At 39.9% G+C, this 15206-nt stretch overlaps 1 protein-coding gene across 1 annotated transcript in view; it reads right to left on the minus strand.

Moving 5' to 3' along the window:
• Positions 1 to 962: 962 nt before the first annotated feature.
• Positions 963 to 15206, minus strand: part of SLC2A13 (solute carrier family 2 member 13) — a 165166-nt gene continuing 150922 nt past the window's right edge. Inside the window, exons 8-10 of the mRNA XM_071552607.1 lie at positions 8657 to 8778; positions 8376 to 8528; positions 963 to 7287 (exon numbers count right to left, since the gene is read on the minus strand). Coding sequence (XP_071408708.1) covers positions 7061 to 7287; positions 8376 to 8528; positions 8657 to 8778 — 502 coding nt within the window. The 3' untranslated portion in view covers positions 963 to 7060. The remainder of the gene's footprint in view (positions 7288 to 8375; positions 8529 to 8656; positions 8779 to 15206) is intronic.

The following is a 15206-nucleotide window of genomic DNA, read 5'->3' on the forward strand; positions in this document are numbered from 1 at the left end:
CAGCTGGCAGAATGCATCTGGCAAAAATCAATCCATCAGTAGTTGTTTGATAGTAACTACAGCACAGGGAAATGGGAGAAGGCAAAAAAATAGAGTGTTTGACAGCAGAGCCACCACATTTTCATTATCCCACAAAGCTGCCATGTGGTTTTGGTGACAAGTAACATCATCACCTTTATAAGCACTATCAGCCAGAAACCTAAAAACAGAAGCTGTCAGTGCACAATTATGAGCTTCCTTGCTCACCTCCTGGAGACAAGCTCTGCCACAGATACTGGATTGCTGAGCAGTCCCCTGCTGCCAGCACCTCCCCTTGGTTGTGATCTCTCTGCATCCTGGACCAAAAGGCTACAGCTCTGTCAGAGCCAACTCTGGATCTCCCAAGGATTCAGTTGTGGTATCTGTGGTAGGTGGAGGTAACAGAACCAATTTCCACCTGGTCTAGTGGGTGCTACTCCTCCATCACACTGGGTAGCACAGCCAGGGCAGCCCCCAGTACAGCATGGCCATGGTCATGCTGCTCTTTGTTAATCAATAAACTGATTCAAGCAGTTTTCTTAATAAAACACACAGAGTTAGGACATTTCCCCATTAGAAAACAGCAAATCCTGCTCTTTTCACAGTCAATAATGAAGGCTGATGGTATAAAGTGCAGTCAGGAAACTGGTCTTTTGGGGCAGGGAACATTGAAAAGCTTTAGAGGGACATTGTGACAGTTGGCAGCTCTTCAAACAAATCCTCCAGAAAGGAAGAAACCCTTACCTGGTGTCCCCATCATCACAGAACCACTCTGTTTTGAAACACATCATAATAAGATCATGTTCAAAGTTATTCTCACCCTTCACTTTTTTCAGGCAAGCCCATGGCCTATTTGAGCTCATTTTGTTCAGCAATGAAATGCTGCACCTCTAAAAGGTGACCCAAAAACCCAAACAAAGGAAAAATTAAGAAAGATTCTGTAATTAAGTATCTCACCTTTTATTTTGTTCATTTACACTTCTGGCACTGACAATTCTTTGAAGATATTTATTTTTATGTAAAGACCAAACTTCATTAAAGCAATCAGAAGTCAATTAAATAATTTTACATCACTTAAGTTTCAGAAAATGTACAACACTTTCATACATTATAGGCTTGACTGGTTGGAAATGGAAATGGCACATGTTTGGCATGGTTAAGAAATTACTTGGACAACCCAGCAATCAGTTTTGCCAAAACCTGTTTTGTACTGAATACTGTAATGCATGCCCAGGGATTACAGTGTGCCTGATGGCACCACATGCATGTTAGTATTCAACATGGAATTATTAGTATCAAGTTGGTCTTCAATAATGTCTCAAATATTCTACGTGGCATTTGTCACAAAAAGATCCGGTTAACCATTTGGTAGAAGAGTGAGATTTACCATGGAAACCAGAGACATGACTCGTGCCACTTCCCAGCGATGTCCTGGACCAGCAGGACACTGAGCACATGGAGAATATCAGGCATGTGAATAATCTTACCAATTTCATTGGGACTACTTGAACACTTTAAATCAAACAGATGGCAGGAGTGCACTAGGCAGGGCCTGCTGTGCAACACAGAATCCCAGCACCATGAAACCACCTCGTCTCACTCCTGCTGGAGGCCCATGAAGTTACTCCTGCAGAAGTCACGATGATGGACATACATTCAGTCCTTTCCAAAGTCTGTGTAATGTTTAAGGCAGCAAGAAAAATTTGCCTTTATTCAAACCCTTCAGAAACAGTTGGTTCCTTCATAAACAGGTGGACAATCTCCATACTTCATCAGTGGGCCCCTTATTCATATAAATGCGACGAAAGGCCAAATCAAATTTCAACAAAATGTTTCTCAACAAAAATAAGTAGTGTAACTGAACCAGAGTCAAAGCTTTAAAATTACATGTGCCAGATCATTCGCATGTAACATACTGTGTAGGGACAATGTGAAAAAGTGGGGATTTAGATGAATTCTGTATTCTTGAGGCCTGACGTTCATCAAACCTCCCCTGGCATGAGTGAGCTCCGCTAAAGCCAACGAGTGAGCACCTCTGATGAGAGGTGTGAGTAATATTAAAAACATGCCGCTGGTTCACACTAACAGGTCATTGTGGCTAAAGTATATTCTCACATACAGAACTCTGCAACACTATTAACACCCATTTACAAAACACTACAGTGATGGTTATTGGCACATAAAAAACTCCTTCTCTATATGAAAACATACACAAAATAGATAAGAACTGCCATTTTTTCCAGACTTTTAAAATCTATATATAGTTGCCTTTGAGGAGTTTTAACCTCCAGTATCACAAACAACAATATTTCTTCAACAATGTTCACCTAGAATTTTACTGTGCTGACATTTGTAACACTGCCACAATCTAGACCACTTGTGGATTATGCTTAACTGTGCTGTACACAAGGAGATGAAGATCAATAGAAAACCACTAAGATTTTTGCACAAAAATATGACTTGTTAAAATTCAAAGAACAATTGAGTCACTTTATAGGCAGCAGCTACATGTAAGCTGTAAATGTTACCCGCAATAAAAACACATTTTGCCATAAAGCACATACTGTGGCATTATCTGCTTCTGGCCTGGTACACAGGGCTTGGTTTTCTTCCCTATACAGAGGAATGGGTTTGGTTAGCTTGACTCTCTCAGAAAAAAGTGTACACGTATCTTACTCTTTAAAGTGCTTTTCAGAACTGTCTCTTCTGCCTGGATTTCTACCCCAAGATTTCTCTACACTGTGAAGACTCTGCCTCTTTTGCAGTAGTGATGTTCAGCTAACAAAGCCTCTTATGCAAGCACAAGTAAAATTTCAAGAAGACCATGTTAGAAGAGCACTGACATTGAGAAGTAGAAAGCTGGGTATAAAGCTGGGAAGTACAGGGTCTATCTTTTTCTAGCCCACTGAATGTCTGTGGGACTGCACCCAGTACCCCATGTCCTGAGGGAAGACCCTGCTTAGTGACTGTAGCAGCCCCTGAAGTTCAAAACTTCCCTCCAGGGCTCAGATTGAGTAAAAAGGCTAAAGATATTTCACCAAGGAAAAAAGTACTATCTTTGCCAACTCTGTTGCCATGCCCTCACTGCCAGGCAGGCACAGGAGAGGAGCACTTGTGCGCTCCTTCCCCCTTAGCCTGACAGCCCCACTATTCCTACCCACAGGACAAAGCACAGTCCCTCAGCTCCACCATCCTTATCCCACGTGGATAAATCATGACAAATCACAGACTGCTCCTATTGGCTACATCACACCCATCTACTGAAACATGACCACATGTGGCTTTTCATGCATCATTTCTTTCTTTTCCCCTCCCAACCCTAACTCCTACATGAGTGAAATGCTGCATTTATCAACCCATGCCAATATAAGGTGGCATTGGAACAATGGTCCTTGTGATGCACCATTTCTTGCCCCAGGGTTTCCAGGATGGTTCCGCCAGGGTTGTCGTTGCCACAGATAAGGTAGAAATGCCTATGAGAGCAACCTACCAAGGTGCCTGCACAGCAGTGCAACGTCAGCCCTACAACAAGCCCTGGGCCTTGCTTTGATTCTACATCTGTTTTCCAAACAGGTTTGGTTCTCTCATTAAAACATTATTTTGATGAAAAAAGTTACAAGAGGAAGAAATAAGTGGCAAATTACCTCACCCCCTCCACACTTTTTAATTTCAGTGTGGTGAACTAACGACTATATGTGAATTAACATGAAGTAAAATTAAAAATACTAAAAAGGCACCAGGACTTGTTTCTTTTGTACTTGATGTTAGCTCACAACATGTAGAGTTGGTAGATTAATCAGAATTAAAATATCTCAAATTGCTGTGTATAACCAATATACTCAACTCTACCAGCAGTATCACTCTATCCCTCCTGATGCACCTGAATACCTGAATTAAGTGTGCAGTCTTTGTGAAGAAACAATTTCACATGTTCTGCAGAAAGCTTTCAATAAAAGAACATTGTGCTTAGACATACTATTTATGCTACTTCATAAATTAAAATTTTGCAATAAGAAATTATTCAGTTACACTCTATTTTTATTCTTTTATATAATGTAACTTTAGCAAAAATCTCTTAAAACTTAAAATATGCAAAAATATAAAAAAATCTGCAAAATAGAAACATTCATCTAATTTTCTTCATAAACTGTAAATGTTCACAGATTCTAAGAATAAAACCCTAACTGCGTAAGATAAATCTGAAGTGTCTGATCTCATTTTTACTACACGTGATGCTTGGTATAGCTTCAGTGTTTCTAGAGTATGGAATGTTGTCTTGGTATAAAGCAACCCTAAAAGGAAGACTTAAACCCAGCTTTCTGTGGGCACAAGAGGGGAAGGGAAAAATGCAGAAGCCAATATACTTTGCATGTTTCAATTGATATGCCTCGAGAAAAAGGGCATGGGATACAAACCTTCAGAAAACTCTTTTCAGTAAGACAGAACTCGTGTGAGAAAATGAGCCCAGTGCCGCCATGCAACTGAGCACCACTCTGGAGAACGTCCAGGACACAAGGCTGGCAGAGAGAGACCATCTTCTGCTGCTAAAAAGCCCCAGCACTGCCTGCAAAACAGAAGAGGCTGATCTTGTGACAGCGATCTTTCCACTGACTGTGCTTCAGCTATGCTCCAGAAGCACAGGGTTCCTCTCCCTGTGGGCAGAACCGCGAGGGCCAGTGCGGGATGTCGCTCCCATGACGCACTCGTGCCGGCAAAACAAGTCAGGCAAAGTGAACGTGAGCTCGTGCTTTTGGGGGGATCAGAACTGTGAGTCCCTCTCCTCAAAAGCCAGTAAATACCCACTTAAACCTATCAACCATGTAAGCACAGGTTGGCTGTTACACACCTATTCACGCACTGTTCTACATGACAAAATTACGCCAAATAAAGGCCTTCAAACATGTATTTTTGGTTTCAGAAAGAAATTAATTTGTCTTTAAAATGATTTTGTTCCTATCTGTGCCAAGGATCCCTTTTTCTCCTTTCAGGTACTGCACCTTGAGTAAAGGTTTCGAAGAGGTGACAGCCTAACGGAGACATCCCGCAGTGGGGGCATTTGCAGTCGGTCTGAGGACCTGAGCATTTTCATCAGCTGGTGATTTCAAGCATAAAAATATTGTGCGTTTAAAAGGGAGGCAGGATGGGAGGTGTGAGAGTCAGCCCTCTCACCACACAGGAGACGTTCAAGGTCGAGCCACTCTTTGCAATGATTTGTTTCAAATTCCCTTTGTCCACTGTTTTCCTCTTTTAGTCCCAGTCACATCACAGAAGGATGTTTTAAAATGTTTTCTTTCAAAATATACTTGTTTGATTAATGAAGTAAAAAAGAAAATAAAACAAATTTCACCCAGTCTCTGAAGGTCAATAATTGGATTGTAAGAACTCCCCGCACAGAAGATTCGATAACATAATGTCAGACTTCTTTACAACAACAAAACCTGATGTTATCCAATGAAAATAATTTAGTAACAAAAGTCCAGGCTTGGTTTTGATAGTAATCCTACATTAAACTATTTTTGAAACCAAGAAAAGCCCACAGACCAAATCTATAAAAGCTAATGAACCCAATGACTTCTTTAATCTTCACACAATGAAAAATAAATGTATTTTTACCAAATAAAGGGGTGGCAGCCCACAGGCAGAGGAATTTTTTCACATTCTTTCATGAAGCAAACATTTCAAAGATAAGAATTTTAGTTGTTGATGCTTTCAAACTCTTATCTTTGAAGACTTTAAGCAGTGAGGACAGGACAAGATAAAAAAAACATATTTTTATGTAGCTGCATAAAATTCAATTTGCCAAGGCAAGCAATCATGGCAGGCAAATAAAATACCATTCACAGTTTCACTACCATGCTAAAGGCAGCCAAGTTGATTTTTGTGTCTGACATTTTCTTGACAAGTTTGCAATGCTTTGGTAAGGCAATTAATATGAGATACAGGCTTCTGCCCATTGCTAATATTTCTCTTTAGATCCAGCAAGACACTGGTTGACTAAGGACATTTGAAGGAAAAATGCACTGGGAGTCATTTACTCTGCACATGTGGAGATAAACTGAAGGCAATATTTGCTCACAAGCAAAAGGCACAGGAGGGATGACCACTGTGCATTTAGAAGCACAGACCCTCTCCCCTCCTTCTCTTTCCTTCAGCTAACAATATTTTGTGTTAGGCATAAACCAATATGTTCAAATGAAAAAATGAAAACAAATATAACTTTTTTCTAACTGAAGGCTCTGCGTTGTACCCAGCAATACGAACCAGTCCATTCACACATGTGGACACATACTGAGCTCTGTTTTCCTGCTGTCAGGAGTTACTTTGAGCAATTTCTCTCACAAACCAAATTTCCCACTGGAGTGTACACTGCAGAGCAGCAGTGGGTCCACAGCTCAGTGCAGCACGGACACACGACACCCAGTGAACCTCCACCCAGGTGAGCATGGCTCTCTACTTGTTATCTCAAATAAATAACAATGGAAATTCTCTTAAGGTAAATTTGGGAAATGTCCCCTCTGATGGATGTAACAGATATTTGTATTTTCCCAATCAGTTAACCCTTTGAAATGGTTACTGTTACAGCAACTTATGCGTTCATCCTTCATTGTACTGCACAGCAGAGCCACTTCCTAGGCTGCAGTTGGGATGGGGATCTGACAGCTGTCAGCTGCTTTCTGATTAGCTACTCAATTATTTTATCTTTTGTCAGCACTGAAGATAAGGACAGCCCCTGACCATCTAGGATAGCCTTCTATCTTCATCTGGTCCCTACACAATACCAGGGGATGGCACAGTGTTGTGCACCCTTGGTATAGTCACGTAATTGGGGAATTCAATTTCTTTTGGAAGTCATTGCTTTGAGTTATCAAGAAAACACTAGCATACTGAATTTCCTCCCAAATGGAGCATTTTTGAACATGAAGGTATTTTTAACTGCACAGTAGAAAGGAGAACCAGACCAGAAGCAGGGCAGTGAGGTCATCAGAGAGCTGCTTTTCCCCCAGAAGGCTTTTAAATGATTAAATACATCAGCAGCTGAAAATTATTCCACATCAGAAGCATCATTGTCAGAAAGATGGTAATTACTTCCCTTCACCCGAATATACTCGATGTACCTCCCTTCATCGGAATCTGACATACCACACGTACATAGCCTGTTTTCAAACAAAGATTCAATTTCCTCTAGTTTTTTCCCTTTAGTCTCAGGAAGGCAGCCGTAGATGAAAATTAGTCCCAAAGCAGCAAACCCTGCGTAGAGGAAGAAGGCTCCTGCAATGTAAAACAATTGGCACAGTCAGTTTACAGAGGTTCCCATCCCTTCTCTGTGCCTGAGCAAGGTTGGAGCAGAGGTTGGACGGGCACAGTTATAGCAATGAGCTGTGGGTGTAGGAGCAGGGCATTTATTGCACCATTCTGCAGCAAAGTAAATTAACAAAGGCAACTTCAATTCACGTGAAAGATAATAATACACATACTTTCTGGGGGAGTCACTCTGATGTTAAAATAAACAATTAAATGATGACATGTCCAAACAAAAAAATTAGATGTGGAAGGCAAAAGCTTTCTTAGTTTATCTTGACAGTGAAGGACATATTAGGACAACTCCTTAAAATGGGAAACTCTAGCAAAAGAATGAGTCAGGATTAAAATAATGCTTGTGACTCTTACACCTAATTATTATTTAAAAGTCCTCTGTAGAGACAATTAGCACTGAGAAAGAGCTCACCCTCGCCCACAATCCGCCATACCTAGAGGGGCAGAGAAGGTACCAAAGGACCAGCAAACATTTACCTGCCATGTGTTGCTGGACTGATGGCTAAAAACAATAACAAGTAGAGCTGAACGGCTCTGCACTAGCAATGATGTGAAGGTCACATCAACTCCCTGGCAGCTTAATGTAATTTAAATGACTCCCATTGGAGTGACTGAGCAGTAACCTGACAAATGCTCCACAGGCTCCTGCAGACAGGACTCAATCAACAGCTGTATTTCTGCAAGGACCATCTGATATTGGCATTGGATGCCATCACAAACTGGAAAACTGCAGATGCTGTTGCCTTCAGTGGAATCAGCACATTTCACTAAGTCAAAAGTGGGGGTTTTTCCAGCTTCTCTGTTTTAACCAGCTCTCTAGGTTCTCAGTTAAGGACAGAAAGACATGTTTTTTATGAAATCTGGACCAAACTCTATAATCCAGGCAGGATGTATCAGATCAGGTCTTACTGAACCACAGTGGGTTGAGAACACTGCATTCACAGTAGACATTTCATGGCAAAACCAGCTGAGGGACCCAGAACCCACCGAAAATCTCTGTGCCAATGGCAATAGTGCACACATGGACACTTACTGTTACTTACCATAGTACGTCAGATACTCAGCTGTGTGCAGGAATGTCAGTGACACAAGCACATTGAAAACCCAGTTGACTCCAGAAGAACATGCATTTCCTGTGCTTCTTGCCCAAAGGGGATAAATTTCAGAATTGACAGTCCAGGGCATAGGACCCATCCCTAAGAATTAAGGATAAAAGATCAATCTCACTTTAATGGCTGGACTCAAAAGTAAATTTAACATGTAGCCTCACTATTTGACATTTTCCAATTTTATAACTTATATGTGAAAACAAATGTTTCCTTACCAGGTGCAAAGAAAACCAAGTACAAAATAAGGCCCAGAAGTGCCGTCCAAGAGTATGGAGTGGGGCAGAAATTGTATGCCCAAAACAAGTCTTCCTTTTTGAATACTGTTTCATTTGAACATCTGAAAAATAACAAACAAACTTTGTATTAAAGAATTTGCAAGGAAATAGGTGACATCTCAATATAAACATGGCAGGTAATGTCTTAATAAAAGCTGACAAATGTACAATTAAGATTAAAAAACTTCTTTTTTTATTAATTTATCAAGATCTTCGAGGAAAGTTCTACATTCAGAAATGTGGGCGGGTTTAATCCTGGTTTTAGGAAGAGTAATCAGCAAAACATTCCTGAGGCTAAACACTTGCCTTCTATTTACAGGTTTACATACAACACCCAGTCTTCACTACCCAAGCAGTGATACCAAAACCAACAAGACCATTCACAGGAATATCACACACTGCAAAAGGAGCTGCAGCAACAGGACTTCGAGCTAAAGACGCTCCATCCAAGGATTTAAGGTCAGACAGAAGTTAGTCCTTGTGTCATTGATGAACTAACTATATGCTGCACACTTAGGTGCAATCAGTAACATCTACAGTGTCCCAAGATCAACTGAGGTTATAAGGAAAAGAGCCATGTATTTTCTTTCCTATACAGTGAAATAGTTTCTAATTAGCTGCTGAAAAAAATGTGTCTCTAATCCAAGGACTATGTGGAAATTATGCATTTTGAGAAATAGATATAAAATCAGGATATTTCCAATATGACTCCCAATAAAAGAATAAATTTTAAAGGAATACTGATGACTTTATTTTTTTTTAAATTAGCACTTGTTTAAAGAGACAAGTCTTAAATGCAACTACAGAAACTTTTCAGCTGCCACCAAATCAATTGCTACAGATGAAAAACCATGTACTTTTGGGAAAGAAGACTTAAGCAGACACTACTCTTTCATATGCAAACAATGTTATTTACTTGAAAAGAAGAAATCACAAATCACAGAGAGCTGAACATCCACCTGGGTTATGATTTCCAGATCAGCTGAGTGCGTATGTGAAGGATATGACCCTCCTGATTGTAGGGGAACCAGAATGAACAGAATGAAGATGCCTTCAGTGGGTGATAGTAGGGGAACAAGATCTGAGATGGTAGAGCAATAGATACCCTGAAACGCTTCAGAGGATCTATGACCATTGCAGTTGACTTTAAAAGCAAATTCCACCAAAATACTTCTCCTCTAACTTTTCTGTTAGGAAATAACCATCCAGGCCAGGTTGAACAGGAATGTGCTAAGTACTGATGGCCAACCCACCACCACTCCTGGGGCAGAAATATTCCTTATGTCATCACTGATGTATCAAAAGGACACCATTTAAAGCAGGATATCCCTGTAAAGTCCCAGATCAGATTTCAGGGCAGCTGGAAAACCAAAGTGTGAGTACACTTAAAAGAGAGAGGTTAACCCAACGAACACTGGAAAAAGGCATGTCTGAAACCCCGCCGGAAAGGCCATCTCATCCAGGGCATAGATCCACTTTCAGTCTTGAGGTGAAAAACACAGAAAACAGGTTAACTGAACATCCCTCTCAGAGATATGCCTTCATGCCTGGACTCAGCTAACTCATGGCCTCAGATGTTACCTGGCCACTGCATCACTTATCAGCTTAAGACACCAGCAGCTTCCATGACAAAGATTTTCCATCTTCTTACTTCATCTTGCTTCTAAGCATCGCCCAGGTTCTTTCTTCCATCACTTCGCTCTTTCATGGTTCAGCACAGCATCTTTCTATGTTACGCGTGTGAGCCATGGTTCATTCCCTGTTAGTGTCCACCCTGATGCTTCCCTACCCCTCTAGGTACCCCTCACTGCATTTAGGTTTAATCAGGTTTGAGCTGTGTCCCAGGTACAAGGCATACAGAAGACTGAACTGTGTTGGAGAACAATCCGTGTTTAAACTGTAAATTCCTTATGTGTTAAGGAAATGGTGTTTAAAAGACTGATTACTGAACACCCAGTGATCTCATCGTGACCTCCTGCTCAGCCCTGCATAGCTGCTCACTCTGTGTCTGCCCCACTGCAAGATCAAAGGAGTGTTCAGTTTCACAGTTTTAACATCATCACTTTTGGTTCATTTACTGTTACTTTAATTTCATTTGCAGGTGTTTGTAATGAATACAAGCTGATGAGCATTTTAAAACATTTTGATGCTGAGATGGGTTTCTCCATTCTGCTCAGCCAGATTGGCAGCTGCTCAGAGAGGGCTCGTGCATTCTCTCAAACACTCCTGTAAACAAAGACATACTTGGTTTATTATCTTGCCTCCATCTCCATGAGCACAAACCAACCTACTGATTCATACACACACAACCACAGGCAGGTCAGCATGTTTCCTTCTCCTGCCATCTTTCCCCAGGTGTGTCCTACTTTTGACAGAGTGGAACACAAATGATACAAGGGATAACCAGATGTCTCCAAAGCCTCCTAATGCTGAAGCCACTCATCTATTCTCCGCTGTCTGCCTGTAACCGAGAGGAAATTTTTTTGCCAGAAAGCAGATTCAGTGCAATGAAACAGGAAAAACCACTGGAGACTCAATTTAATAGAAACCTTGCAATAATGAACTGTGCTTTGCTCATCCTTCAGTAGTAAACCAACAGGCTCCTCAGGACTGCTCTTGATCCTTTCTCTGCCCAACCTGTATTTGTGCTTGGGATTGCCCCACGCACAAGCAGGACCTTGTATTTGGCTTTGTTGATCCCATGGCCCCACACCTCAAACCTGTCCACGTCCCTCTAGATGCCATCCCTTCCCTCCAGCATGTCAACAGCACTGCCCAGTTTGGTGCTGCCAGCAAACTGGCTGAGGGTGCACTCAATCCCACTGTCCATGCTGCCAACAAAATTGTTAAACAGGACCACTTCCAGCGCTGCCCCCTAAGGGAGTTTATTTGTCATTGGTGTTCACTTGGTCATTAAACTGTTGAGTGCAATGCTTTGAGTGCAACCACCCACCCCATTCCCTGTGAACAGCTTGCAAGTAAAATGGTGCAGTCAGGTACCAAAGCAAAGGGTTTGCATGTACCAGTATGCTGGGTAATACTAATTCCCTTGATAATCAATACAAATTTTCCTAATACTCAAGCCAATTTGGCTGTACAATAATTTTGAAGTGCAACTCTGCAAACCACAGTGTGGGAAATGGCTATGCATGACACAGCACAGCCACGAGATGGAGACCAATTTGATTCTGTTCTCAAATTTCCATTAATTTTGCCTTTGCTGCAGAGTAAGGACTGTGTAGCCCTAAAGATATGCCTTTTGTGAGAATTAAATGTTTCATTCTGAACAGCTGGCATATTTTTAATATGAAAGACAACTTCTTGTTGTCTTTTAAGCCCTTCAGAATCATCTTAAATGGATTTAGACCAAAAGTCTTAAAAGGTCAAAATTCAAATCAAATCAGGTTAAGGAAATTACTTCTGAAGAAAAGCACTAATGTGATCATTCATCTCCATAAAATGCTTGTTAGAACAAGCATATTTCAAAATTACACATTCTGCTCTGAAATAAACTTTGACTTCAGGTGCTGATGGCCCTGAAAGATTTAGAGCTAATTCACAGTTTCACTAATCCCTCATTTTTTAGTTCTAATAAGAGTAAAACCACTTAAGGACCATTCTTCTGCCAGACTTTTGTGGCTGGGTTATCAAGATGATGGTAATCTACAATTTGCCAACTTAGTCTGCAGTGTGACCCAAATATATTTGATTTAGAAAAGGTCTCCTTTAAAGAGATTTTTAAAAGCTCCTGTGTAGAGTGCTGACTTTTCTGTTAATCCACTGAAAAATATAAATTTATGCCAAGTTTATTGACTCATGTTTTCATCTGAAGTCTGTCACAGAAAGGAAAAAGGATCAAAGAGACATAATTTAGAGTAGCTGCTGTTTGGACTGAGGAAGGTTTTTGTGGGAGTTGCTTGAGAACAACTAAGATTATTTATCCACAAGCAATTACTCATCCTGTGGAAGAATCTAGACCTCAATATTTAGGTTAGTTTTCATAATTTCAAGGCCCTTCTTCTGCTAAAGACATTTAGTTGTCTGAACAAACCTCTAACTATCTTCAAATTACTTAGAGGACAGAATTCAGCACAGTACCAGATGAACTTTAGAATAACTTAGTGGTAGTCAGACATGTAACTAAGGAGAACTTTGGAAACCGCCTCTACCCTGTCCATCAAGTGGCCTCTCTAATCCACCCATATACATCCAAAATAGTTACATTAGCACAACCCATTGAAACCAGTTAAACCATAAGGTATAGTTTCACCATAAATCAGCATATACTGACTTAAAGAAAAATTCCTGCTCCTTTTAAGTGCTTAATTATTTATATATACACATGGCAAGATGCTATCTAAAGTATCAAGTGAACTGCAAGTCTTGACCTGAGGGTGAACAGATTAATTTAAACCTGACTAATATCTGAATCAATAATTCCTAAGCTTTGTCACAGTTCCCTAGACTGGCTTCTGTGCCTCAGAATCTATCTCCATGAATAAGTTTGCACTTATCCCTTTGACTCTGTAGTTTACATGGAGAAAGAATTCATTCATTAAACCAGATGTTGCTAAAAATATGCAGATGAAGCTTCTTACACCAGATGATGGCAATTGAAAAAAAATCCTATACAGAAAACCAGAAAAGAATAAACAGATGCATGTCAGTCATATCAGAACATACATCTGCATGAGACTTATTATGCTGTTCTGGTTTATGTCTATTCCAGCCACAGATGAACCACATCTGGCCACAGATGAACATAATTTTTTATATTATTTTTTAGCTAAAAATCTTTAGAGGGTTTGAATTTGAACACTTGCATTTTCTCAAGCTGAGAAATCACTGCTTTGCCACTGCAACTGAATTTGCCCAATAAACAGATTGCTGGAGCTGTTAATCAATCTGAATAAAACTGAGCAATTGACTGAAAACAGGAGCAGTTTTTCCCCATGACAAATAGTTCTCCAAAATTAATCACATCAAAGTGGTTCTCAACTGTTTGTTGATCTGGATATTTCAATACTGTTATAACCACATATTAGTGTGGATTCTGAAGAGTAGACACCTATTCTGGTGCCTTCCCAGTCCTGCTGGCCACCTTCAGGCCACTGGCTACTATTTCCTGCTCTGAAGTGTTTAAAGCTTCATTTTTCATCATTTCCCCTCATAAGGAGGAGAGAGAGAGAAATCTCTGCTACTGTCACAGCACTGTCTAACAGGCTTCTCTCACCATCTTTTGTGCACTCCTTACCTTGAGAGATGGACTCAAACCAGGAGAACACACAGTAATGTTCATACCCAGTGCTGGAGCCCAACCACCCAAGCCCATCAGACACACATGGGCACCAAGCCCAGACACTGCACTTACACACTGGGAGCAGAAATAAGCATATTCCTAATTTTTTGTTATAGGAGACACAATTACCTTAATCACACCACACAGAGATTGTCGTACTTTTCTTTCCAGGCTTTTTCCTACTCTTCCAAAGTATCAGGAGGTAATAAAAGTGTCAGGAAACATCCAATGTCTCTGTGCTCTACAGAGTGCCCAATTCCAGTACTAATTCCAATCCTGAATGGACACACTTGGTTTACCTCAGAATAAATTAAGATTAGCCAGTCATAATCAATCTGTATGATTTCATAATCGTAAATAATTCAAGTATTATATTAATAGTGCATAAACTCACACAACTATGAAACATAATCAACTGTTCACTTAACAAATACCTAGCAGTCATATGTACAGAATTTTAATGGGCAGAATTCAAATTAAAACCTGATCAAAATGCAAAATCTTAATTAGTTTTGAGCATAAGCATCTTAGCTGAATGTCACTGTCCCTCAAGCATTTCTGCCTGTGATAATTTTAACTACTTCAATCACTAGACAACAGGTCAAAGTTTCAAAATATGGTATTTTGTGTTTATTTTCAACATTGGACACTTTCAGGTACAAAATTATCTGTTCAGCTAAGGGAAAACAAAAGAATGGATGTGGCCTTTTTCTTTTATTTTTTTATTAAAATACTTCTAAACTGCTCCAATTTTCAAAAGACACAAAACAGAAGACAAAAAGAAAGGAACAAAAATATCATAAATATTGTGGTTTTGGCAAGACAAAAAAAGATCTTTTTGCATTGTTTTTCTGGGAAAGAATTTATAAATATTTTATATATTTTTTTAAAAAATCAGTACCATATAAATTAAATCCAATCAGCAAATAACTAAATATATCACTGTACAAACTGAGTGCACAGAGATCCCATCTGTATCCATTTATATCCAAATCTAAGACTATATTCAAAAAACAGCTGGCAGAAGACAATTTGGTTAAATCAGCTAATAAAGGGCTGACAGGTTGAAATCATAGCTGTAAAAATTAGGTATTCTCCAGCTAAGAAGCCATGACAAAAATGGGTTTATTATGTATACCCAGAAGACTACTTTAAGATTTGTAAATGTAAAATTCAGTGACACTGACAGCA

Source organism: Pithys albifrons, chromosome 3, assembly GCF_047495875.1.
Source record: "Pithys albifrons albifrons isolate INPA30051 chromosome 3, PitAlb_v1, whole genome shotgun sequence".
In the NCBI taxonomy this organism is placed as follows: Eukaryota; Metazoa; Chordata; class Aves; order Passeriformes; family Thamnophilidae; genus Pithys; species Pithys albifrons.